General features: G+C 44.5%; 1 protein-coding gene across 6 annotated transcripts in view; it reads right to left on the reverse strand.

The window, feature by feature from the left end:
* The window catches only part of LOC112234746 (BCAS3 microtubule associated cell migration factor-like), a 348,299-nt gene that overhangs the window by 183,942 nt on the left and 139,357 nt on the right, over positions 1–25,000 (reverse strand). For 4 of the 6 annotated variants that reach the window (XM_042296126.1, XM_042296127.1, XM_042296125.1 and 1 more), the window contains 5 exons: positions 23,763–23,807; positions 13,442–13,566; positions 12,937–13,102; positions 10,633–10,733; positions 3,044–3,144 (listed from right to left, as the gene is read on the reverse strand). In XM_042296126.1, coding sequence (XP_042152060.1) covers positions 3,044–3,144; positions 10,633–10,733; positions 12,937–13,102; positions 13,442–13,566; positions 23,763–23,807 — 538 coding nt within the window. The remainder of the gene's footprint in view (positions 1–3,043; positions 3,145–10,632; positions 10,734–12,936; positions 13,103–13,441; positions 13,567–23,762; positions 23,808–25,000) is intronic. The other 2 variants (XM_042296129.1, XM_042296128.1) reach the window with 1 other exon arrangement.

The raw sequence follows: 25,000 nt of genomic DNA on the forward strand, positions 1-25,000 counted from the left end.
CCCAGCTCTCCTCGTCTCTGCCCTCCTGTCTATCTGTCTGTCATGCCCAGCTCTCCATGTCTCTGCCCTCCTGTCTATCTGTCTGTCATGCCCAGCTCTCCTTGTCTCTGCCCTCCTGTCTATCTGTCTGTCATGCCCAGCTCTCCATGTCTCTGCCCTCCTGTCTATCTGTCTGTCATGCCCAGCTCTCCTCGTCTCTGCCCTCCTGTCTATCTGTCTGTCATGCCCAGCTCTCCATGTCTCTGCCCTCCTGTCTATCTGTCTGTCATGCCCAGCTCTCCTTGTCTCTGCCCTCCTGTCTATCTGTCTGTCATGCCCAGCTCTCCATGTCTCTGCCCTCCTGTCTATCTGTCTGTCATGCCCAGCTCTCCTCGTCTCTGCCCTCCTGTCTATCTGTCTGTCATGCCCAGCTCTCCTTGTCTCTGCCCTCCTGTCTATCTGTCTGTCATGCCCAGCTCTCCTTGTCTCTGCCCTCCTGTCGGTCTGTCGCACCCTGTCCTGACATACTGTGCCTGACAATATAAGTTATCACAGAGTTGTGTAGAGCTCACAGATCCACCAATGGACTGTTGATATAACTGCTCAGGGACGTCTGATATGAAGTCACTGTATAGCACAGGAGGTGGAGGAGGGAGAGAATTATAGTCCAGTCTCCAGAGGCCTGGTCGCTACTGCAATAACCCAATAGCATGTGTCATGACCGTCAGAGCCTGACCTGATGACTTGATGGAGGGGTATTGAAACCAGGAGGATAAAGGAGGAATCTGTGGGGTTGATTCAGGCATTGTTGTCATCTGATGGACCTGAGAGCCACTTACACTATTACGCACAAACTATGTCCCAAATGGTCCCCTACTCCCTAAATAGTGTACTACTTCTGACCAGACGTCTATGGGCCCTGGTCAAAAGTAGTGCACTATTATAAAGGGAATATGGGGCCATTTGGGACACAAGTAATGTCTCCTAAGTCGCGCTACATACAGCGCCCAGACGGACGACACACACCAAGGGTCACAATGTGGAGTTGCATTTGAAACCTGCAGACTCATCTGATTCTGAACACTGCTGATAATCTAATGAAGGGATCTGATTTAATGACATCCACAAGACAGCGCTGTTCTAACTCAATCTAGCCATTATCATCATACTATACATGATTCACTATTTATCCTCCAGACTATTGTACAGAACAGAAAGAAACTGACAGCATGACCTTAGAGGGTTTGTGTCTAGAATGGATCAAGACCATTCTTGTCTTCCAGTGCCATTTCAGTGCGACAAGGTAAGGGTGTTGGGATAAACCGGAGGACAAGTGAGATGCCATGTTGAGGAGCCTCATCCAATGATTTACAGGAGCTATTTTAAGTGTCAGAATGAGTGTCATTGAAAATACACCATGCTGTTTCCTGAGGATAGCACTGCGACAACCGACAAAGTCTTGTGGTAACGTTGTTGAGTGCAATAAGTCAGAACCTTGGCTTAACAACTTTGTCTGACAGACAACACCATAACGCTGTGTCCCCCATAACGCCGTGTCCCCCATAAGGCCGTGTCCCCCATAACGCCGTGTCCCCCATAAAGCCGTGTCCACCATAAGGCCGTGTCCACCATAAGGCCGTGTCCCCCATAACGCCGTGTCCACCATAAGGCCGTGTCCCCCATAAGGCCGTGTCCCCCATAACGCCGTGTCCCCAATCACTGCTTGGCAGTTTGAAGCTGTACCTTACCAAAACAGCACAACTCCCTCTAGTGGCCTGGCTGCCAACCTCCATTTACAAAGACTTCACCTGGCTAAGAATAGCACAGAGCAAGCGTAAATCCAGCCAAGCGTCAGTAGTTTTGGTGCAGGAGCTGGTATATAGACGGTAGTTGGTATGGCTCCCAGCAACACTATCAGTAGCTACTAACCACAAGGAAACCACAGGCTAAGTGGGATACATTTACCCCAATCCATTATATATGGCAAGAAATGATAGATGGCGGAAATGTGATGGTTACCTGCAGAGATCAGGCTTCAGACATGAGGGAGTGAAGGGTTAACAAAGCTGAAGAGAGTGCGGTCATATCATCATACAACTTATCTAACTTATCTATCCGCTACATATCCCAACCATATATCCCTCCAAACCACATCTCACGGCAGTACTCAGTGCCAAAAAGGCCACTATTTGGTATTAGATTAAAATGTCATCTTATTTCAATAGTGGCATCATGCACTGCTGGACAAAGACAAGGAGTCCAACAGTCAAGAGCCACTTAGTCCAAAATCCACCTATTAGCTCCTGGGTCGTTTCAACAATTGAGTGCCGTTTGAGTAGTGTAACTTGGTGAAAAGAAAACACATTTTATTTCAACAAAATTGGAACATTCTATCATGAAGACCAACTTAATAAAAAAACACTTCAAGAGGTTAAATAAAAAGAATGGTGTGCCTACTAAGCGCCAAATAAAGTAACAGGGTTGAAGATCTGATCTTAAATCAGCCATAAATCCCTTCGTGACAGGGGGAATGGAAGCTTTTCTAGCCTTCTATATGTGGGTATCAGATTGAACATGTACCACCCACTCAGATTTACACCAGAAAACACCAGAAAATTGCCCAAAATAGTAAAACAAGCTCACCTGCTTTTACACTATGATTTGACTATTATTAGCTGTTCAATGTGTCTTTAGAAAAACATATTCAAAAAGGAATATTTGCACCATATTAAAAATGAGAGTTCAGGTCAGTTCATATATTGTTTTATACCTTCAAATTAATCACTAATCACAGAAAATAAATAGTTTGCTGGGCAATAGGCTCTTGAAGGGGTGAATGTCCCTCTCTAGCCACCATAGGACATGTGAAGTGCAGATGATGCAAATTGCTTTGATATTGCTATAGATTGGAAGGATTCCTCAATCCATTCCTGGTGGACTAATAAACCTGCTCTACCAGTAACTGAGCCTCAACCCCTTAGACTACCTGTTAGTGCTGGTGTGTTTCATGACGTTGAGTCAATTATCACTCAAAAAGGTGCCAGCTGGGCAGTGCCCGTCTCACCTGTGAGAGCCACTCCTCGTCCTCCTGTCCGCTGTGGTCCGACGTCAGGCTGTCGTAAGACTCGTGGCGCGTGATAGGGCCAGGGCTTCCAGGGGGCACCACTGTGGACACAGAGAGAGGGAGATAGTGTTTGTTAGAGCGGGCGGGCGGGCGAGAGAGCGAGACAGACAGACAGCGTGAGTTTTTCCTGTTGTCTAGTGTCTCTGACACTCAGTTAAGTCGAGAGAGGGGGAGGAAAGAGAGCAAAAGGGCATTTGGGCATATATGTGCCTGAGTGTGTGAAGGAGCATGTGTAAGTGTGAGTGAGAGAGAACATGTGTGTGTGTGTACGTGCTTGTGTGTGTGTGTGAGTGAGCGTGCGCGTGTGTGTGAGGCCCGTCAGCGGCGCAGAGAGAGAGGCACCCAGACAGATGGCGTAGTTGGAGGCTTGAATAAGCAGGCGTGGAGAATGAAGCTTAAAGTGTAGAATCAGTCTTTTCTCCTGGCACTTCAGGGCCTAGCGCCCCCCATCCCGTGTCAGTCTGTGGTGAATTTGTTTAATGTGGGAATGACTAATAAAGTTGTCAAGTTCTCATCTGGAGCGCACAAGGCGCTGCTGTCTCTTTTGCCCCCTCTCGCCTTTTCTCTCCCTCGCTCTCTCGCCTTTTCTCTCCCTCGCTCTCCTGCTTTTTCTCTGTCTCTCTCGTGGGTAGAGCAGGTGTTGGAAGGCTTCTTAAGGAGATGTGCTTGTCGGCTTGACACCACACACAGCAGTGCTGTAACAAATACCTCGACTGACCCTCTTCCACTGTAGAAATGCTGCCCTCGTTTCCCTAAAAGCTTGCACCACACTGCTCTCTCCTGCTCTGGAGAGACGGGTGTGGTGAAGGTGTGTGTGGTTCCTAGCCAGATCCTTTGATACCTTAGGTTGCTCTCTAATGGCAGAAGAACAAAGCCTGCTTGTGTTACTTATTAAACAAAATCATTACTACCCTTCCTTCCTGTATCCCTCTCTCGCTCCCACCCACTCTACTCTTGCTCTATGACCCCTTGGGGGCAATAGCTGTTCCCTAATTAATTATTGATGCTTTGGAGCAGTTTCTGGCTGGCTGGATCGGGTTACGGCGACAGGGGCGGAGGGGTTCCATTGGCCTGAGAGAGCCGGACAGGCTCCTGAGTGAGGAGGCAGTGGTCATCCCCAAGGGTCAAGCACAGTCAGACCTGGCTCTGTGTGTTGTGTGTGTGTGTGTATTAGGGAATGCAGGGATATAGAGACAGACTAAGCCAACCAAACATTTAAAGACATATCTACCAGAGTGAGTGGCTGGATTGATATATAGATAGATCGACAGAGAGCCATTGGGTCTGATGTTTTTACAGTCATTAGGGACTCTTAACCCTTTACACTCATGGTAATTAGCCTATATGGATAGGGATCAATTGAAATGCAAAGGCATGGTAGCAATTGAAAGGTAAGAGTTTGGTAATTATGGGAACATTTATTAGACCAAAGGTTGAGGACAACAGTTCACCTGACACAAGAATCCAAACATTACACTGTTGACTTTACGTGCATTTTACATGTACTGTTCGCCAAATTGGTTGATAACAAAATACTCTGCATTCCTTGAGTAACATAAGAATATTCCTGGTAAATGTAGGGTAGGTGCAACATAAGACAAACAAATCACAGGGGTTTGAGAGAGACGACTAACTGGTGTCTCCAAGTTTCCAACCACCTCTCCAAATAGTGCATAGTTCCTTAATAATTTCATTGCACTTTTATGGCTCAAAGAAGTGTCTTCACACTATAGGTGCTTTTTTTAAGCTCTCCTAGCTGTGCCGTTGAGTTACTAGAACAAAACCCTGCATCCCCACCATTACTGTGTCACAATTACTGTTGTTCCTTATGCAATCCCAAAACAACACATTATACATAGCAATCTGGGTCAGGTGGGCATCATTTGAAAGCTTGTTCTATTGCCAACATGACTGGCTAAGTTATACAATATTGGTGAGCATTGAAAGGAGTCATGAGTGCATTCAGACGTGAGTTTAGCTGCAAATTCTCTTCACAATAAACAAACACAGGATCATGGGGGTGTTAGCAAACAGAGCTCTACTCTACCTTCAATAGGGAAGTGCCATAACATGCACGAAAATGTTTCAGTCCAGTGACAACACAATGTGAAAACAGTGTACTAATTAATCATCACAAGGCGGCATATTTGTTTTAGTGATGGTTGATAGCAAAGATTACCATCTGAAATGACTATTATAACCATTCCTATCAAGTAGAAAAATTGCTAATTGGTGGTGTTTACCAGGCAAATCTGATTGGTGTTATTCTTTGAAAAATCCCCTGTTCTGGTAAAACACACTAAAAAACAAGTGATTTTAAAATCTTTCCTAAGCGATCTTAAAGAGCCTGTGTCTCTGTGGCTCTGAGAGGATGTGGTCTAATTCTGCTGACCAGAGGAGAGACTCAGTGAGTGGTCTGGTGAAGGCCAGTAGCAGTAGGTAGTGCAGGGGTGCGTCCAATATAGCACCCTAGTACCTATATAGTTCACTGGTCAAAAGTAATGCACTATATCCGGAATAGTGTGCAATTTCAGACAGAGTGAGTTGTCTGATGGATGCAGGTAGCAGTAACAGCAGGTATAGTGAGCAGACCCAGAACAAAGCAGGGCCAGGTATTGATCCGGGCTGACTGCTGACCTCAGGGCAAGGGCTGATCTCTGGGGAGAGATACGACTAATGATCTGATCTGTTCAGTGGTGGTCAGCCTCATTGTCTAGTTGCCTGGCCTGTGCCTTCCGTTCTACCTCTAACCTCTCTCTCGCGCTCATTTGGGAAGCTCCTTTTGACAATTAGGCAGGCCCGTTGGGATAATGTCACGATCTGATAAGGCTTGCTTATCCATGGCTGATCCTTTCCCACTCTCTCTTTACCAAACCGCCCAGCGGTGAAGGTCAGCTCCTGCCGGCCTCGGAAGTCTCTCACTCAGCCAATTAGCGGTGATTGACGACGCCATGGTAGAAGGCCCAGGAGACAGCCAGCCGCCAGTTACTACATTATGAAAGGAGGCTAGGGACTAGACTTTAAATTCGTATTCTTATCTTTTAATATTTATTGTTGTTGCATTGTCAAGAAGGAACTTGCAAGTAAGCATTTCATTGGACGGTGTATACCATGTGTATACTGTATATAGGGACCGATTATGATTTTTCAACGCCGATATCGATTATTGGAAGACCAAAAAAGCCGATACCGAGTAATCAGACAATTTTTTTTATTTTTAATAATGACAATTACAACAATACTGAATGAACACTTATTTTAACTTAACATAATACATCAATAAAATCAATTTAGCCTCAAGCAAATACTGAAACATGTTCAATTTGGTTTAAATAATGCAAAAACAAAGTGTTGGAGAAGAAAATATAAGTGCAATATGTGCTATGTAAGAAAGCTAACGTTTCAGTTCCTTGCTCAGAACATGAGAACATATGAAAGCTGGTGGTTCCTTTTAACATGAGTCTTCAATATTCCCAGGTAAGAAGAATTATAGGACTATTTCCCTCTATACCATTTGTATTTCATTAACCTTTGACTATTGGATGTTCTTATAGTATTGCCAGTGTAACAATATAGCTTCCGTCCCTCTCATCGCTCCTCCCTGGACTCGAACCAGCAACACAACGACAACAGCCACCTTTGAAGCAGCGTTACCCATGCTGAGCAAGGGGAACAACTACTAGAAGGCTCAGAGCGAGTGACGTTTGAAACGCGATTAGCGTGCGCTAACTAACTAGCCATTTCACTTCGGTTACATAGGCTTGAAGTCATAAACAGGGCAATGCTTGACGCACAACGAAGAGCTGCTGGCAAAAACACACGAAAGTGCTATTTGAATGAATGTTTACGCGCCTGCTTCTGCCTACCACCGCTCAGTCAGATACTTAGATACTTGAATGCTCAGTCAGATTATATGCAACGCAGAACACGCTAGATAATATCTAGTAATGTCATCAACCATGTGTAGTTAACTAGTGATTATGATTGATTGTTTTTTATAAGATAAGTTTAATGCTAGCTAGCAACTTACCTTGGCTTACTGCATTCGCGTAACAGGCATTCTCCTTGTGGAGTGCAATGAGAGAGAGGCAGGTCTTATTGCGTTGGACTAGTTAACTGTATGGTTGCAAGATTGGATCCCCCGAGCTGACAAGGTGAAAATCTGTCGTTCTGCCCCTGAACGAGGCAGTTAACCCACCGTTCCTAGGCCCTCATTGAAACTAAGAATGTGTTCTAAACTGACTTGCCTAGTTAAATAAAGGTATACATTTTTTATTATATTTTAAAAAATGTATCCGCAAATCGGCGCCCAAAAATACAGATTTCCGAATGATATGAAAACCTGAAATCGGCCCAAATTAATCGGCCGTTCCGATTAATCGGTCGACCTCTAGTATATACCACTAATAAAACTTGAAACTAGGGGGAGACCAGGGTCTAAAAGCACCAGCGCAGCCACCACTGAGGTGCCTAGCCTACTCAGAGAACTCAGAGGAGCCAGCCAGAAGAGCAGGGAGGTAAATTATTCACGCCATGTTTGCCTCGGCGAAGTCTTGCGGCCGGGGAAGAGGTGTCTGAACACACACACGACAGACAGCTATGTAAATACAGCCCCCTCGCTTCAAAAAACATCAAGACCAGAGGTGGGAAAATATGCCCTGAATTTCAGGAATGAATGCTGCAAATAAGGACGGGAAAAAGCCTCACATTCATCAATCGTGTGGTGGTGTTATTCTAAGGGATCCGACCGCAGGATTAAATCTACTCTGACACCTCAGGGCAACACAAATTGGCCCTATTCATTCATTCATTTTGGGCCTTTTAGAATGAAAAGGGTCTCTGTTTCTCCTAACTGGCTTATTGAGCCATCCACACCACAGTGAGGATTCCCTGAGCCATCAAAGCTGGACTGAGACAGCATTTATGAGGCCAGCTCTTCTTCCTTATCGCCTCTTCATATCTCTCTGTCTCTGTGTCCCTGTCTGTGTGTGTGTTAGTGTGTGTGTGTGTTAGTGTGTGTGTGTGTGTGTGTGTCTGTCTGTGAGTGTGTGTGTGTGTGTGTGTGTGGTGTGTGTGTTTGTGTGTCTGTGTGCACTTCTCTCTCGGTCTCTTATCATCCCCAGCAGTGTGGTGGGGCTGCTGTTTACCCGGCTGTGGCCCAGAGCAGAGCGGCCCAGAGCGGTGCCAGTGGGCTGGGCAGATGGACAGGTGGAGATAGTGACCATGAAGTGGCGCCACCGCTGCTTTTATCACCAGCCTGCGAGGCTCCTCTCCGGCTAGGCTGGCATGAGCTCCATCCCTCCACAGCAACATGCATTTTTAATCACACCGGTCATCCAATATAGAGAGAGCAGTTGCTGTCAATCACACAACATGTAAACCCTCTAACCCCATGCTCTAGAAGGTTGTGGAACCCAGCTAGGTCCCTGAATACACAGACTCATTTGCAGATCTAAAAGGGGCCCGTGATTAATCATACCCCTCTCCGTCTTTATCTTTGACACTTTTCTTTCATCCATCTCCGTTTCTCTCCCTCTCGCTTTGTCTCGGTCTCTTTCTTCCTAACCCTTTCTCTTTTTCCTTCCGTCACTATGTCCTTCTGGTTGTTGACGTTTGGGGGAGTATCTACTATGTAAACTAGTCCCTGATAGTATAGTTTGTACCGGAGCAGGGAGGAGAGTAGCAGCTTCTCCCTTCATAAGCCCTGATCTTTATGCACCACTGGAGAAGGCCCACAGAGCCAACAGTGTGTGTGTGTGTGTGTGTCCTGTAGTGTAGCGTAGCATAATGCATCCCGGGGTCAGATCGCCCGCCCTGGATCCCTCCCTCTCTGCCCAGCCAATCTCTGGCGGGCTGAGCGGAGGCACCGTGTTGTGAAACAGAACTTTCAGTCGATGCTCGGGTGCAAAGTGGAGGAATGAAAGGTGGCACTCCATGAGCCGTAGCAGCATGCAGGAAACGCCCCGGGGGCAGAGCAGAACGATGGGTAGAAGAAGTACAAGACCACAAATGATGTGCATATTGTATTGACCTGGGTGTGTGAGTGCATTAGGGTTGGTGCTGCTTGGCTGGCAGGAGGAACGGGGGCAAGGGAGGGACAGACGAGGTGGGGCAGGCGGTGATATTTTGTCCATCACTAATTAGAGCTAAATGTGAGAGAGCACTGAGACTAAATCATTATGCCTTCTCGCAGGACAGAGTCACACTAAACCCAGCGCCGATGCCCGCTACCCGACCCGTCACACCAACTTGACTTCATCGCTTTGACACTGGAAAGGACTATTGGAACTAATTTGAGAAAATATCCTACCCGCTCAGCCCTGAGCACTGGGAGAACGTCTACCTCCCAAATGGCACCCCATTCCCTATAGTGCACTACAGTTGACCATAGGGCCCTGGTCAAAAGTAATGCACTAAGTAGGGAATAGGGTGCCATTTGGGAAGCAGACAATTTAGCGTAGAATAGAGGAGACAGAAGAACAGGCACACGGGAGGAGAAGGGGAATGCCCCAACGGCACTTCAGGAGCTAATTACTGATTTATGTTTATGATTATGCAGCTAATGCAACAACGCACACTGAAACGGAGGATAAATTAAATGTGTGGCCATCCGTGTGCACTCTGCCCCCCAGAGTTGTCGTCTTCTTCCTTCTGCCATCTCCAGCCTCCACAGCCTTTCACATGTCAACCTAAAGTGCTTGGTGCTCTTTGTACTTGTTATTGAGTTAGGAGGAGTTTGGAGGCTGGCTAATTGGCTTCATTTGAATGAGTTGAGTGGAGTTGGTTGAGCTGTTAGCGTTGTGATGCTGACTTGTTCAGAGGAGATAGACAAAGAGACATACAGTGACAAAGGCTTGTGCCGTACAGATGGAACAGAACGGATGAAAAGCTGACAGACCAGAGCACTACTCAGATGGAGTGATGGAAAGCTGACAGTTCGTGTGATAAGGGATCTGAGACTAGAGCACTACTCAGATGGAGTGATGGAAATCTGACAGTTCGTGTGATAAGGGATCTGAGACTAGAGCACTACTCAGATGGAGAGATGAAAAGCTGACAGTTCGTGTGATAAGGGATCTGAGACTAGAGCACTACTCAGATGGAGTGATGGAAAGCTGACAGTTCGTGTGATAAGGGATCTGAGACTAGAGCACTACTCAGATGGAGTGATGGAAAGCTGACAGTTCGTGTGATAAGGGATCTTAGACTAGAGCACTACTCAGATGGAGTGATGGAAAGCTGACAGTTCGTGTGATAAGGGATCTGAGACTAGAGCACTACTCAGATGGAGTGATGGAAAGATGTTGGATCTCCACTGAGGGTTTTAAGAGGGAACAGGGAAGTAATGGAGGATGGCTGAAAGGGTCCTACTCCTCAGCATGTCACCAATAAGTGGGTGAAGACAATCTCCCATAGAGAGTCCTTCAGCTCTGGCACAGGTCTAATGGAGCTTGGTACACACACACATACAAAGAGTACTTATATACACATACAGAGAAGAGTACACACACACAGTGTATAACACTTACATCCAGCCAGGAGGTATTGGTAATATTGCACCAGGTCAGAGGCCAGCACCAGAGGGTGGTTGGAGAGAAAGGGAGGCTGCAGCTCATTCCACAGTGGAGTCCTGTAACAACCAAACCACATAGGAGAGAAACACACAACTCATTTACAGAGAAGAAAATATCAGGAGGTGTCCCAAATGGCACCCTATTCCCAATGTAGTGCACTACTTTTAACCATTTAGGAACCTTTTGGTGATCCACAATTACAAAATAGAGCTCTGGTCAAACAAAGGCTGCAGATTGAGGGCCAGATGTATAGAGCAGTGCCCCTGCTGGGTGTAAATAGACTGTGGTCCCTGGAGCCTGGCAGTACAGAGACAGATATAACATATGAAGGTGTGTATACTATAGTAGTTACATACAGTACTGTAGTGTACAACATGAACATCACATGTGTTTTGTCCTACATAGCGGTAGTCTGATCACAGAGAACTGGGCCACAGCAGCAGAACTTTATATCTGGTTCCAGCTGCTTATTTGACATGGATGAATGGGATTCTGCAGCATAATATGTTTTCACTGTATCCAATATTCTTTTATAACTAGGTTATACATACAATATGTTAGAACATATATGACTCCTATAAAAAAAAGCCGTTTACTATGATAATGTCACACACACTACTGTATAAATCACACACGCACAACTGTATAACTGTACAATATATTACTGTATGTAAATCTTCATAACATGACCACAGCTTAACAGAGCGGGGAAAACTGTGTGTATGTGTGTGTGTGTGCGCACATGTGTGTGTGTCAGTGGAGGCTCCTCAGAGAAGGAAGGGGAGGACCATCCTCCTCAGTGAATTTCATAAAGAGATACATTTTAAAACATTGAAAGTTATCCTTTTTAGATAAAACTATACTGAAATATATTCACGTCACCAAATTGATTAAAACACACTGTTTTACAATGAAGGTCTACAGTAGCCTCAACAGCACACTGTAGGGTAGCACCATGGTGTAGCCAGAGGACAGCTAGCTTCCCTCCTCCTCTGGGTACATTGCCTTCAATACAAAACCTAGGAGGCTCATGGTTCTCACCTCCTTCCATAGACTTACACAGTAACTATGACAACTTCCGGAGGACATCCTCCAACCTATCAGAGCTTTTGCAGCATGAACTGACATGTTGTCCACCCAATCAAAGGATCAGAGAATGAATCTAGTACTGAAAGCATAACCTACAGCTAGCTAGCACTGCAGTGCATAACATTTGGTGAGTAGTTGACTCATAGAGAGAGAAGCCCAATAGCTGAACTGTTTTCAACAAATTCATTTCTCAAAAATGAAGGACAAGCAAGAGCGAGAGCGTAATTTTTTTTCAGTTTCACTTAGCTAGCAAATGCAGCTGGCTAGTTCAGTTACATAAACACTCAGCTCAAACATAGGGATTATATGTTAGCTAGCTGGCTATGACCATCCAACACAACACTAGAACTCTTCCAAGTAAAAGTGAACTTTTGGTTTTATTAATGTATTGCCACCGGGGACCGCCGGTGTAACTGCTTAGTGACTATACATGTTACAGCATAATTGTAGCGGGTTTACTAACGCATGAGTTCTATTAGCTATGTTGACAAGGATGGTACTTTAGCTAATATGGGGACAACAATGTAGGCTGATGATTATGATTAGATATGCTAGATGATTATGATTAGATATGCTAGATGGTTATTATTAGATATGCTAGATGGTTATGATTAGATATGCTAGATGATTATGATTAGATATGCTAGATGATTATGATTAGATATGCTAGATGGTTATTATTAGATATGCTAGATGGTTATGATTAGATATGCTAGATGATTATGATTAGATATGCTAGATGATTATGATTAGATATGCTAGATGGTTATTATTAGATATGCTAGATGGTTATGATTAGATATGCTAGATGCAGGCAAGAGTGTGCGAGGCGGTATGGAATGTGTCACTGTCATCTAAAATGTGTCTCTTGACCTGTGTGCATCTACGTTGTAAACTTTCATTCATAGGCTAGGTTGTAGGAACCTCATGATGGGTATAGGAAAATTAGAGTATCATGTAGCAGCCTAAACCTATCGATGTTACATTGAACTGGATGAATGGAATATAAATGGCAGTTATTCAATATGATGTAATAGAAATAAGGACATGCTCATAAAAAAAAATGTCCTCCCTAATCTTAAACTGCACTGACCGCCACTGATGTGTGTGTGTGCGTATATGTGTGTGTGTATATGTGTACGTGTGTGTGTGTTAGGAAGGGTCAGTTACCTGGCCAGGCTCCAGCAGGCCCGTGGACATGTGTTGAGCTCCAGGGGTGTGTCATCGCTGATCTTCTGGGCTGTGCTGATTGGCCGAGGCTCCAGGACGTGCTCCACCAGGGTGCCATAGCAACTGAGGATGTAGAGGGACTCCACCACTGACCGGCTGGACTGGTCTGAGTAACAGGAGGTCAACAGGTCAACGTTACGGAGTAAGAGGAGCACGTTGTTGTGACTTAGCTAAGTGTTTTGTCTACTATGCCCAGCATCTCACTGAGTGGGTTCCTACTTCCCTGACCTTAATGTTGCGTCTACACAGGGGGCTAAGAGGGGTTGACACCCAGAGCAAAGTTTCCAGGCCAATGGTATTTACGATTCTCCAACAGATTTTGAACTTTTAAATGACCAAATGAAAACAAAATGAAAGTGTTTTAGTGTGATGATGGTTTTGGGGGTAACAGCTAGGATACTAATGCACTAGTGGGATCTAATGATGAGCCTTTCCATCCCCTCACCTTTCTCTCTCTTCATGTTGGGGTTGGTCATGTACCATGAGCGTGAGGCAGCAAAGACAGCAGCCACACAGAACTCTCCTCCACTGGACTTACTGGGGGAGATCTGAGGGAGAGGCTTGGCTTTGCTGCAGAGGGGGAGAAAAAGAGCGAGAGAGAGAATGAGTGAGAGAGAGAGAGAGAGCGAGCGAGAGTGAGCAAGAGAGAGCGAGAGAGAGAGAGCGAGAGAGAGAGTGAGCGAGAGAGAGAGTGAGTGAGAGAGCGAGAGGTTGAGTGGGTAGGAGAGCCCAGCCGAGGGGACACAGACACAGGGTACTCCTCTTAGAGAAGATTAAGGCTGGCGGTTTGAGTTGTTAGATGAACTAAAGCTGTAGTTAAAGAAAGAATGAGGAGAGAGAATTGTTGCCAAATGTTGTAGTGAGAATGATGCCAAATCTGGTTTGAGATATTAAGTTCAAACACTGCCACATCTGTGAACAGAAAACAAGCCAAGCTTTTAACACAATTACACTTCAGGCAATTTAGCAAAATAAAGAGATGAGGCCGACTTAAAATTAAGTACATTGGTAGCAAAAAATATATATTTGCTCTGAATTGTCTCCAATTTCACTGTGCTCGTGTCTGAACAAATTATTTTTGTACTGGTCTCTACTATTCAGCAAATTAAAAACATCATTAGACATAATACGGGATATTTCCTCCCTCATTCAATACAGGGTTCCCGCAGTCAGTCTGAACGGCATAGCGTGTGTGCGAGTGTGTATTCCCATGCCAGTAGATCAGGACTGCAGCTCTGTAGAGGATGTCCATGGTATTTTAAAGCCTGTGTTGCATGTGCTGCTAGTTGATTACATCCTTCCTTTTGTCATGAAGCACGCCATGTACACTCAAACCATTACAGGCTGGCCTGACCATGGACTGTACAGAGGACTGCGTGTGTGTGTTTGTGTATGTGTGTCCACACACTAATACACATGTGCCACGCACACACACAAACACACATGAATAGAAAAAAGTTTCAGCGAATACGTGAGGATGCCATAATGGTTATCACTTGCTTGAACACGTGCCTCGAATGCTGCTAGTCTTCCAGCTGCTTCCCCCAGTCTCACTTTGAGTTAGCCGTTTGAGAGAATTTATTGGGAGTTATTGGATTATTCAGACATGTCAGGACCGTTTGGATGAAAGAGAACACAGGAAAAGTTCAGTATGGTGATAGGGCTGCATATGCTATTGATCAGAGAACAGTAGCATATGCAGCCTGGTATTATTGTCCAGCTCTATAACCGAGGTGGACAGTAAAACCCCCGGAGGAAGGGATGGAGGCTGAAGGGCCTGACACAGTCTGACACTAACACAGTCCCACAGGAGAGGTTCACCTCTGATCTAACCACAAAGACCTCAATAACACATACACAAACTCACGCCAGCCCGCTTGAACACGCACAACCAACTGTACACACACACAGTCCAACATTTTGGAACACGAAAATTCAATATAATTAAATGATGTAATATTCAACAATTCACTTCAAAATAACCAGAAAATATAATTACGATATACATTTCTCAAAGATTTTCTATACTATGTACCCAAAGCTGTTCAATTTAATCCAGTGTGATGGCATACTGTCCAGTACTTGAACTCTTTTTGGCCTCTCAGCCTCAGTGACACACTAACAGGTGTTGAATGACCTGTTGTGGGCCTCAACTCTCCCTCCTCCTCTTCCCTTCAAACTGTCAGCAGCTCGTAAATTACTCCCTGGACGTGGGGGAGATGTTGAGGTCTTTGTTTAGCCGACACCGTGTGAAGGATGTTTCTGGGTAGAACGGGGGGTGCTCTAGACAGCGTTACTGGCTGTGTATTTATTAGTGTTGGAGAGAGAGAGTGAGGGGTGAGGCTGGATAACCAAATATCTACAGTAAGCCATGGAAGCAGAGGAGAGATGGAGAGATAAGACCATGTCAGGATATTGCCTTGGCTAACTCTACATCCCTCTTGCCTCCTCGGATCTGTCCATCTGTCCGACTGTCAGCGTGTCCAGGAGATACAGAGCTATGAAAACATGCAGAACCTCTGTCGGACGGCCAGGGGTCAGCCAACACAGCGCACTGCTTCCTTCTCACTCCACCTTCCCTCTGTCTCGCTCTCCCTTTTCTCTTCCAGTCACTCTCTCTACGTTTTCTTATTCAGTCACTCTCTCTACGTTTTCTTATTCAGTCACACTCTCTCTACATTTTCTCTTCCAGTCACACTCTCTACATTTTCTCTTCCAGTCACACTCTCTACATTTTCTCTTCCAGTCACTCTCTCTACATTTTCTCTTCCAGTCACTCTCTCTACATTTTCTCTTCCAGTCACTCTCTCTACATTTTCTCTTCCAGTCACTCTCTCTACATTTTCTCTTCCAGTCCCTCTCTCTACATTTTTTCTTCCAATCACTCTTCCAGTCACTCTCTCGGCCTTTTCTCTTCCAGTCACACTCTCTCAACCTTTTCTCTTCCAGTCACTCTCTCGACCTTTTCTCTTCCAGTCACTCTCTCTCTATGTTTTCTATTCCAGGCACTCTCTCTATGTTTTCTCTTCCAGTCACTCTCTCTACATTTTCTCTTCCAGTCACTCTCTCTCTACGTTTTCTCTTCCAGTCACTCTCTCTCTACGTTTTCTTATTCAGTCACTCTCTCTTTATGTTTTCTTATTCAGTCACTCTCTCTCTACGTTTTCTCTTCCAGTCACTCTCTCTCTACGTTTTCTCTTCCAGTCACTCTCTCTTTACGTTTTCTTATTCAGTCACTCTCTCTCTACGTTTTCTCTTCCAGTCACTCTCTCTCTACGTTTTCTCTTCCAGTCACTCTCTCTACGTTTTCTCTTCCAGTCACTCTCTTTACGTTTTCTTATTCAGTCACTCTCTCTTTACGTTTTCTTATTCAGTCACTCTCTCTTTACGTTTTCTTATTCAGTCACTCTCTCTACATTTTCTCTTCCAGTCACTCTCTCTACATTTTCTCTTCCAGTCACTCTCTCTACATTTTCTCTTCCAGTCACACTCTCTCTACATTTTCTCTTCCAGTCACTCTCTCTCTACATTTTCTCTTCCAGTCACTCTCTCTACATTTTCTCTTCCAGTCACTCTCTCTCTACATTTTCTCTTCCAGTCACTCTCTCTACATTTTCTCTTCCAGTCACTCTCTCTCTACGTTTTCTCTTCCAGTCACTCTCTCTTTACGTTTTCTTATTCAGTCACTCTCTCTATGTTTTCTTATTCAGTCACTCTCTCTTTACGTTTTCCTATTCAGTCACTCTCTCTACATTTTCTTATTCAGTCACTCTCTCTACGTTTTCTTATTCAGTCACTCTCTCTACGTTTTCTCTTCCAGTCACTCTATCTACATTTTCTCTTCCAGTCACTCTCTCTACATTTTCTCTTCCAGTCACTCTCTCTACATTTTCTCTTCCAGTCACTCTATCTACATTTTCTCTTCCAGTCACTCTCTCTACATTTTCTCTTCCAGTCACTCTCTCTCTAAATTTTTTCTTCCAATCACTCTTCCAGTCACTCTCTCGGCCTTTTCTCTTCCAGTCACACTCTCTCAACCTTTTCTCTTCCAGTCACTCTCTCGACCTTTTCTCTTCCAGTCACACTCTCTCAGCCTTTTCTCTTCCAGTCACTCTCTCTCTATGTTTTCTATTCCAGGCACTCTCTCTATGTTTTCTCTTCCAGTCACTCTCTCTCTACATTTTCTCTTCCAGTCACTCTCTCTCTACGTTTTCTCTTCCAGTCACTCTCTCTCTACGTTTTCTTATTCAGTCACTCTCTCTTTACGTTTTCTTATTCAGTCAATCTCTCTCTACATTTTCTCTTCCAGTCACTTTCTCTCTACGTTTTCTCTTCCAGTCACTCTCTCTTTACGTTTTCTTATTCAGTCACTCTCTCTTTATGTTTTCTTATTCAGTCACTCTCTATGTTTTCTCTTCCAGTCACTCTCTCTCTACGTTTTCTCTTCCAGTCACTCTCTCTTTACGTTTTCTTATTCAGTCACTCTCTCTACGTTTTCTTATTCAGTCACTCTCTCTACATTTTCTTATTCAGTCACTCTCTCTACGTTTTCTTATTCAGTCACTCTCTCTACGTTTTCTTATTCAGTCACTCTCTCTACGTTTTCTTATTCAGTCACTCTCTCTACGTTTTCTTATTCAGTCACTCTCTACGTTTTCTTATTCAGTCACTCTCTCTACGTTTTCTTATTCAGTCACTCTCTCTCTATGTTCTCTTCCAGTCACTCTCTCTTCATGTTTTCTTATTCAGTCACTCTCTCTCTACGTTTTCTTATTCAGTCACTCTCTCGTTATGTTTTCTTATTCAGTCACTCTCTCCCCGTTTCTCAACCTCTCTAACACAATATCCGCATATCAAAGTATGACTGATATGGTGATGGGAAACTCAACAAATCCTGTTCCGTGCTCTGGATCTCTCTTTAACAGAGTACATGATAAGGGAGCTGGTGAATGGTTAGGGGAGGGAGGGAAAGAGGGTTGGGGTATGTATTAGTCATTATAGAACATGTAATCTCACTTCACTGCTCACTGTGATTTGTGTGTGTGGTGTCTTTGACAGCTAGTGGTGAGAGTGATGGAGTCTGTCGGGCTCTTCTTTAGTGAGGGGTTTCATCTCTCCAACATTCTACTTCTTCTCTCTCTCTTACTGGAAAAAAAATTGTGGTCAACTGGTTTCAATATCCCCAGGAAACACAAATCCTATTCCAGTGGCTTGACTTTGGTTTTGGGGTGAAATCTCAGGCTGACGCGTTTGCCACACGGCGCTGTGTGTGGTGTGAAGGAAGGTATTTTATCTCCCACTTTTCACGGTTGTCTTTGGATGGAGGCCGGCTTGAATAATACATCAAGGAATAACATTCAATAAAAATGACATGCTTTCATGCATTGAGGGGAAAGACCCAGTGACAAATTAAAAGTGTAAACGGCTCTTATGGCACTGTGGCTGAGAAGACTGCTGCATGACTCTATGCTGCAGGGTACTAACACACACACATATGTACGCCTGCACGCATGCAAGCATGCAAGCACGCACACACAACAGACTGTGATAAGCTCTCCTTGTGGCGACACCATACTGATCAGCTACTGCAGATACTCTACATATTCTCTCTATGAAGAGTACAGGGTTACCACTGTCTGCTAATGGGAGTGGGATCACAGCTTGGTTCTAGTAGAAATGACCGCAAATGGTTATTCATCTCAGTTTCAAATGATTACTTTCCTCTCTGTCTCACTTGAAGTGTTGAGGTTTTCACCCTGCGACAGACAGACAGACAGACAGACAGACAGACAGACAGACAGACAGACAGGGCAGTACTCTGGACTCTATACGGTACAGAGGAACCGGTCAGGAAAGAGAAAAAAGAAAGGTGGAACCCAGTATCAATAAATGACAATAAATAAATAAATACACAGAGTGGGACAGGAGAGAGGGGGAGATGAATGGCACTAAACAGAAGCCAAACCCCCCCCTCTCCCCACGAGATGTTATTTTGTGCTATTGGGAAGACTTCATTTTCTCTGCAACTTTAATTCACTGAAAAGACAACTCGTACGTCATTTCCAATTTTAATTTAACAAATGAAGACTTTTGACTGAGCTAATAGCTCTTCCTCAAGGGCGTAATTAAATCTGTGACGTCCACCATCAAAGCCCTTTCGCATTACAGGGCCGTGGCGAACATGAGGCGCCATCGAAGGGTTGGGAGGGGGCTGGTCCCTCGCCATAAACAAATACGATAGAGCCTTACTTCTGTCGCCTCGTCCAGCGACAAAGTGCTGCAAAGACCGGTAGGGTAGAGCAGAACAGTGGATCCATTCAAAATGGCACCATATTCCCTATATACACACATTTACCAGGGCCCATAGGGTTCTGGATAAAAGTATGGCACTACATAGGGAATGGGGTGTCATTTGGGACACACCCAGTGTAACTCAGAACGGGGTTGAGAGGAGCGGTGGCAAAGCCCAGGCCATATGTTTAATATGTATCAGTGGCTGAGACTGGGGCTGGGCATTAAGACAGAGGAGAGAGAGGAAGAACCACAGAGATGGGGAGAGGGAGGGAGAGAGAGAGGAGAGAGAGAAATTGAGAGAAAGAAAGAAAAAGAAAGAGAGCGAGAGTGAGGGCTTTGGGCAGCCTTGTGGAGGACACATCCCTCAACGTCACATTTATTATTTTACAGCAGCCTTCCAAAACAGAGGTAGCCTTGGGGCAGGAGGCTGGAGCTACAGACAGACGGCTGTAATGATGATGCTATTTGGGAGTCGAGCGGACTGAGTGGGGAAGACTGACTAAAATGCCGTTTCAACATCTCAGCGAAATAAGCAGAGACTGCCTCCCAAATGGAACAATATCAAATGGAACCCTATTCCCTATATGGCGCAATACTTTTGAACAGGGCCATTTGAACATTAAGCATCTCCAATCCAAAATGAATTCTACAATCGGCTTCCTATTTCGCAACAAAGACTCCTTCACTCATGCTGCTAAACATACCCTTGTAAAACTGACCATCCTACCGATCCTTGACTTCGGCGATGTCATTTACAAAATAGCCTCCAACACTCTACTAAAATTGGATGTAGTCTAGCACAGTACCATCCGTTGTCACCAAAGCCCCAAACACTACCCACCACTGCTACCTGTATGCTCTCGTTGGCTGGCCCTCGCTTCATATTCATCGCCAAACCCACTGGCTCCAGGTCATCTATAAGTCTTTGCTAGGTAAAGCCCGACTTATCTCAGCTCACTGGTTACCCTAGCAACACCCACCCGTAGCACACGCTCCAACAGGTATATTTCACTGGTCATTCCCAAAGCCAACTCCTCCTTTGGCCGCCTTTCCTTCCAGTTTTCTGCTGCCAAAGACTGGAACGAATTGCAAAAATCACTGAAGCTGGAGACTTATATCTCCCTCACTAACTTTAAGCATCAGCTGTGTCAGAACAGCTTACCGATCACTGCACCTGTACACAGCCCATCTGTAAATAGCCCACCCAACTACCTCATCCCCATATTGTTAATTTTTGCTCTTTTGCACCCCAGTATCTCTACTTGCACATCATCATCTCCAGTGTTAATGCTAAATTGTAATTATTTCATCACTATGGCCTGTTTATTGCCTTACCTCACTAATCTTACTACATTTGCACACACTGCATTTGGATTTTTCTATTGTGTTATTGACTTTACGTTTGTTTATCCCATGTGAAACTCTGTGATGATGTTTTTGTCGCACTGCTTTGCTTTATCTTGGCCAGGTCACAGCTGTAAATGAGAACTTGTTCTCAACAGGCCTACCTGGTTAAATAAAGGTGAAATAAAAATAAAGAGTGCACTATGTGGAGAATAGTGTGAAATTTGGGATGCACACAGAGAATCAGAAACTTCAACCCCCCTTCCTCACTCTATGTCGAATGTTCCTCATCACACTACTGCTCAGAGAATGATTTATCATGGGATGGTTGTTTCTCCTGCCTGCCTGTCCCACCCTAGAATAGCCCCAGATGGAGGTTCCATGTCTATATTTATCAGCTAGTCTAGTGTGAGCTCATGTAATTGGACGGTGGTCAGAGGTTACGCGCCACACTCTTCCATCCTAAACTGTTGAAAAAAAGGAGGGATACGGAGATGGGGAACATCAGGGGTCAGAGAAGAGGTTATTCAGGGAAGAGGAAGACGTGCTACTGTACTGTATGTGTCATTGGGTGTGTCAGAAATAGCACCCTATTCCCTATATATACACTCTTATAATGCACTATATTATAAGGGTGCCATTTGGGAGGCAGCCATTATGGGAGAGAAAGAGAGGCCTTGTTACATGTCCAGGTCCTCATCTCACACATCCTCTCCAGCCCATCCAAACAAAACACTGTTAATAAAACACAATTGAAATGATGAAGTTAGACCAATGATCTGTTCTGCCCTCAGTCCAGGGACCTGCTGTTACAGGAACAATAGTGATTTAACTAGTTAGCTTGAGTTGGAGCCAATGGCAGAGCAAAAGTTAGGCAGTTACTGTTACTGTGGGGGGTCATCATGCTAACAAATGCTAATGATGTACCTTTGAAAAGCATACCGCTCTCTGAACTCACTAAGAGCCTAGCTGGGCTGGGAGGGAGGGAGCTAAGAGAGGAGAGGGAAACAAGCTTCAATTAAAAAGTATGAGTGAGTAACTGGCCACAACAAGAGAGGAAAACCAAGACTTGGGGAAGGAACCACATGCTATTAATTTCCTGAAGTTAATGGAGGGAGGAACGAGAGAGGAGTGAGAGAGCGAGTCGGAGGAAGAAAAGTTCACTGCATCGCCGTTGAGCCCAGCCACTCAATCATCTGTCCCATAAGTGACTGTCATAATGGGGATTCTTTTTAAAAGCTTGTAAGCACCTGATTTCACAAGACAGCGTTGACAGAGAGGCGGACCTTTCTGCCATCCTGAGTATTAGAGAGAGCTACATGGTTAGAAAACTCATTGCTAACTCTAGAGAAGGGTAATGTTCTCTGTCGTTCGCAGTAGATTGAGGCCCAAACTGAGGTGCGTGGACAAAAACGTCATATTAAACACATAGGTCTGTGCGCGGCGGCTGTGTAATATACATTTTGAGGAGAACTGGCTATGACAATGCTGTATAAAAGTAGGCATCCTTCATCACAACTGAAGTAAATGAGATGAATTCGAAACAGAATCATGCATGAATAGTAAAATCTCTGTACATACAAAATAATGCCAACTGCCCTTTCATGATTATACAATCTACCTCTTATTGCAAAATGTTCAAAGTCCAAGGAAATGATTATAAGCCTATAACAAATCAACAACAATGTTATTCTCCAAGTTCACACATAAGCACCACGTTGTTTTCCCAGAAAGGGAGGCAAATCACTGATTACATGACATTCATCAATTACATCGTATAATTGACAAAGAAAACGTAACAAACAAACGGATGGCTAAAGCCACATTAGCCACACGTCTGTTCACAACGGACAGCCTTTGTGCAATGTAGGACTCACGTGCATGCACACCCGATTGTTCAATCATATCGCCACAAAATAACTATAAAAACACAATGGGAACAACATGAGATCAACCAAGGTGTTATTCTTAATACAACTGTCTGTGGTTTAATGTGAACGTAGAGGGAATGAGTGTGCAAGAGAAAGAAAGAAAGAGAGAGCGAGAGAAAGAAAAAGAGAGATCGAGAGAGAGATCGAGAGAGAGAGCGAGAGCTCGAGAGAGAGAGAGTGAAAGAGAGGGAGAGAGTGAAAGAGAAGGAGAGAGCGAGAGAGATTGAGAGAGAGCGAGAGAGAGAGCGAGAGAGTGAGAGAGAGCGAGAGTGTGAAAGAGGGCGAAAGAGCGAGAGAGATTGAGAGAGCGAGAGAGAGAGCGAGAGAGTGAGAGAGAGCGAGAGTGTGAGAGAGAGCGAGAGAGTGAGAGAGTGAGAGAGATTGAGAGAGAGCGAGAGAGAGAGCGAGAGAGTGAGAGAGATTGAGAGAGAGCAAGAGAGTGAGAGAGAGAGCGAGAGAGAGAGTGAGAGAGAGAGAGCGAGTGATAGAGAGAGTGAGAGAGTGAGAGAGAGAGCGAGCAAGAGAGAGAGTGAGAGAGAGAGAGTGACAGAGAGCAGTCACCATCATGAAGAAGTGGTGGATTCAAATAGACCACAAGGAGCCAGACAAGAAGGTTCCAGTAATGTTCCAACATACCTCTGGGTTTGTGAGTTAACCACGCCATAAAAAAAAGATTCAGAAATCAACCATTTTCTTTTCTCAATACGAACCACTATCCCAATTCCCTATACAGTTTATGTGGGCTTAAATGTTCTTTGGTGTGAATCTTGACGTCAGATTTAGGCATAGACACAAGACAAGCAGCTTGTGAAATCACCCACCCAAAGTGTAAACTGAAATCCACTTACAGAGCACAAGAAAAGATAATCAAAAAATTGTCAAAAAAGTAGTGTGAAAAAAGAGAGGCACGTCCATGGTGTTTTCCTCAGGGATGATGACTGAACAAACTGACAAAATGTGTTGAAAATACACTCAATATACTCAGACACGAATGAAAAGATGTGATGGATGCAGTCGTTGATTGCGTCCCAAATGGCACCTCATTCCCTATTAAGTTCACTTATTTTGATCAGAGCTTTGGTCAAAAGTAGTGCACTAAGTAAAGAATAGGGTTCCATTTGGGATACATTTGTCTTGAGCCAGGACAGAGCAACAACAGAGCATGCTGGTAGGTAGGTAGTGAGGAGGGAAACTCACCATGGAGTTTTAATGGCAAAACATCCTGCCCCAAAGAGGTAAGGTCTTCATGGGGGAGGGAGAGACACACAAAGAAGAGATAGATGGAAAAACCATTATTAGCCAGTCAGCCTAGGACAGAGACACTTTTCATCTTACATTTTTGACCTGTCTGTTTAATCCTACAAGACACATAAAGCAGGAAGCAAACTGTCTGTGTTAGAATTGATCTGAAACCTGGGACATGACTCCTTGACTCAACAACTCAGACCATTCTGTAAAGTGCAGTACCATACGTTTGGTAAAGGACATACTGTATGTGTGAGTGTGTGTTCTCCATACGTTTGTCAGAAGAAATACTGTATGTGTGTGTGTCGGTGTGTGTTGAACCATACGTTTGTCAGAGGACATACGGTATGAGTGTGTGTGTGTTGTACCATACGTTTGTCAGAGGACATACTGTATGTGTGTGTGTGTGTGTGTTGTACCATACGTTTGTCAGAGGAAGTACTGTATGTGTGTGTGTGTGTCAGTGTGTGTTGTACCATATGTTTGTCAGAGGAAGTGCTGTATGTGTGTGTGTGTGTGTTGTACCATACGTTTGTCAGAGGAAGTACTGTATGTGTGTGTGTGTGTCAGTGTGTGTTGTACCATACGTTTGTCAGAGAAAGTACTGTATGTGTGTGTGTGTGTGTCAGTGTGTGTTGTACTATACGTTTGTCAGGGGAAGTACTGTATGTGTGTGTGTGTGTGTGTGTGTGTGTGTGTGTTTGTACATACGTTTGTCAGTGTGTGTTGTACTATACGTTTGTCAGGGGAAGTACTGTATGTGTGTGTGTGTGTGTGTGTCAGTGTGTGTTGTACCATACAGTGTGTTTGTCAGAGGAAGTACTGTATGTGTGTGTGTGTGTCAGTGTGTGTTGTACCATACGTTTGTCAGAGGAAGTACTGTATGTGTGTGTGTGTGTGTGTGTGTGTGTGTGTCAGTGTGTGTTGTACTATACGTTTGTCAGGGGAAGTACTGTACTGTATGTGTGTGTGTGTGTGTGTGTGTGTGTGTGTCAGTGTGTGTTGTACTATACGTTTGTCAGGGGAAGTACTGTATGTGTGTGTGTGTGTGTGTGTGTCAGTGTGTGTTGTACTATACGTTTGTCAGGGGAAGTACTGTACTGTATGTGTGTGTGTGTGTGTGTCAGTGTGTGTTGTACTACTATACGTTTGTCAGGGAAAGTACTGTATGTGTGTGTGTGTGTGTGTGT

The sequence above is a fragment of the Oncorhynchus tshawytscha genome, linkage group LG13, assembly GCF_018296145.1.
Source record: "Oncorhynchus tshawytscha isolate Ot180627B linkage group LG13, Otsh_v2.0, whole genome shotgun sequence".
NCBI classification, from domain to species: domain Eukaryota; kingdom Metazoa; phylum Chordata; class Actinopteri; order Salmoniformes; family Salmonidae; genus Oncorhynchus; species Oncorhynchus tshawytscha.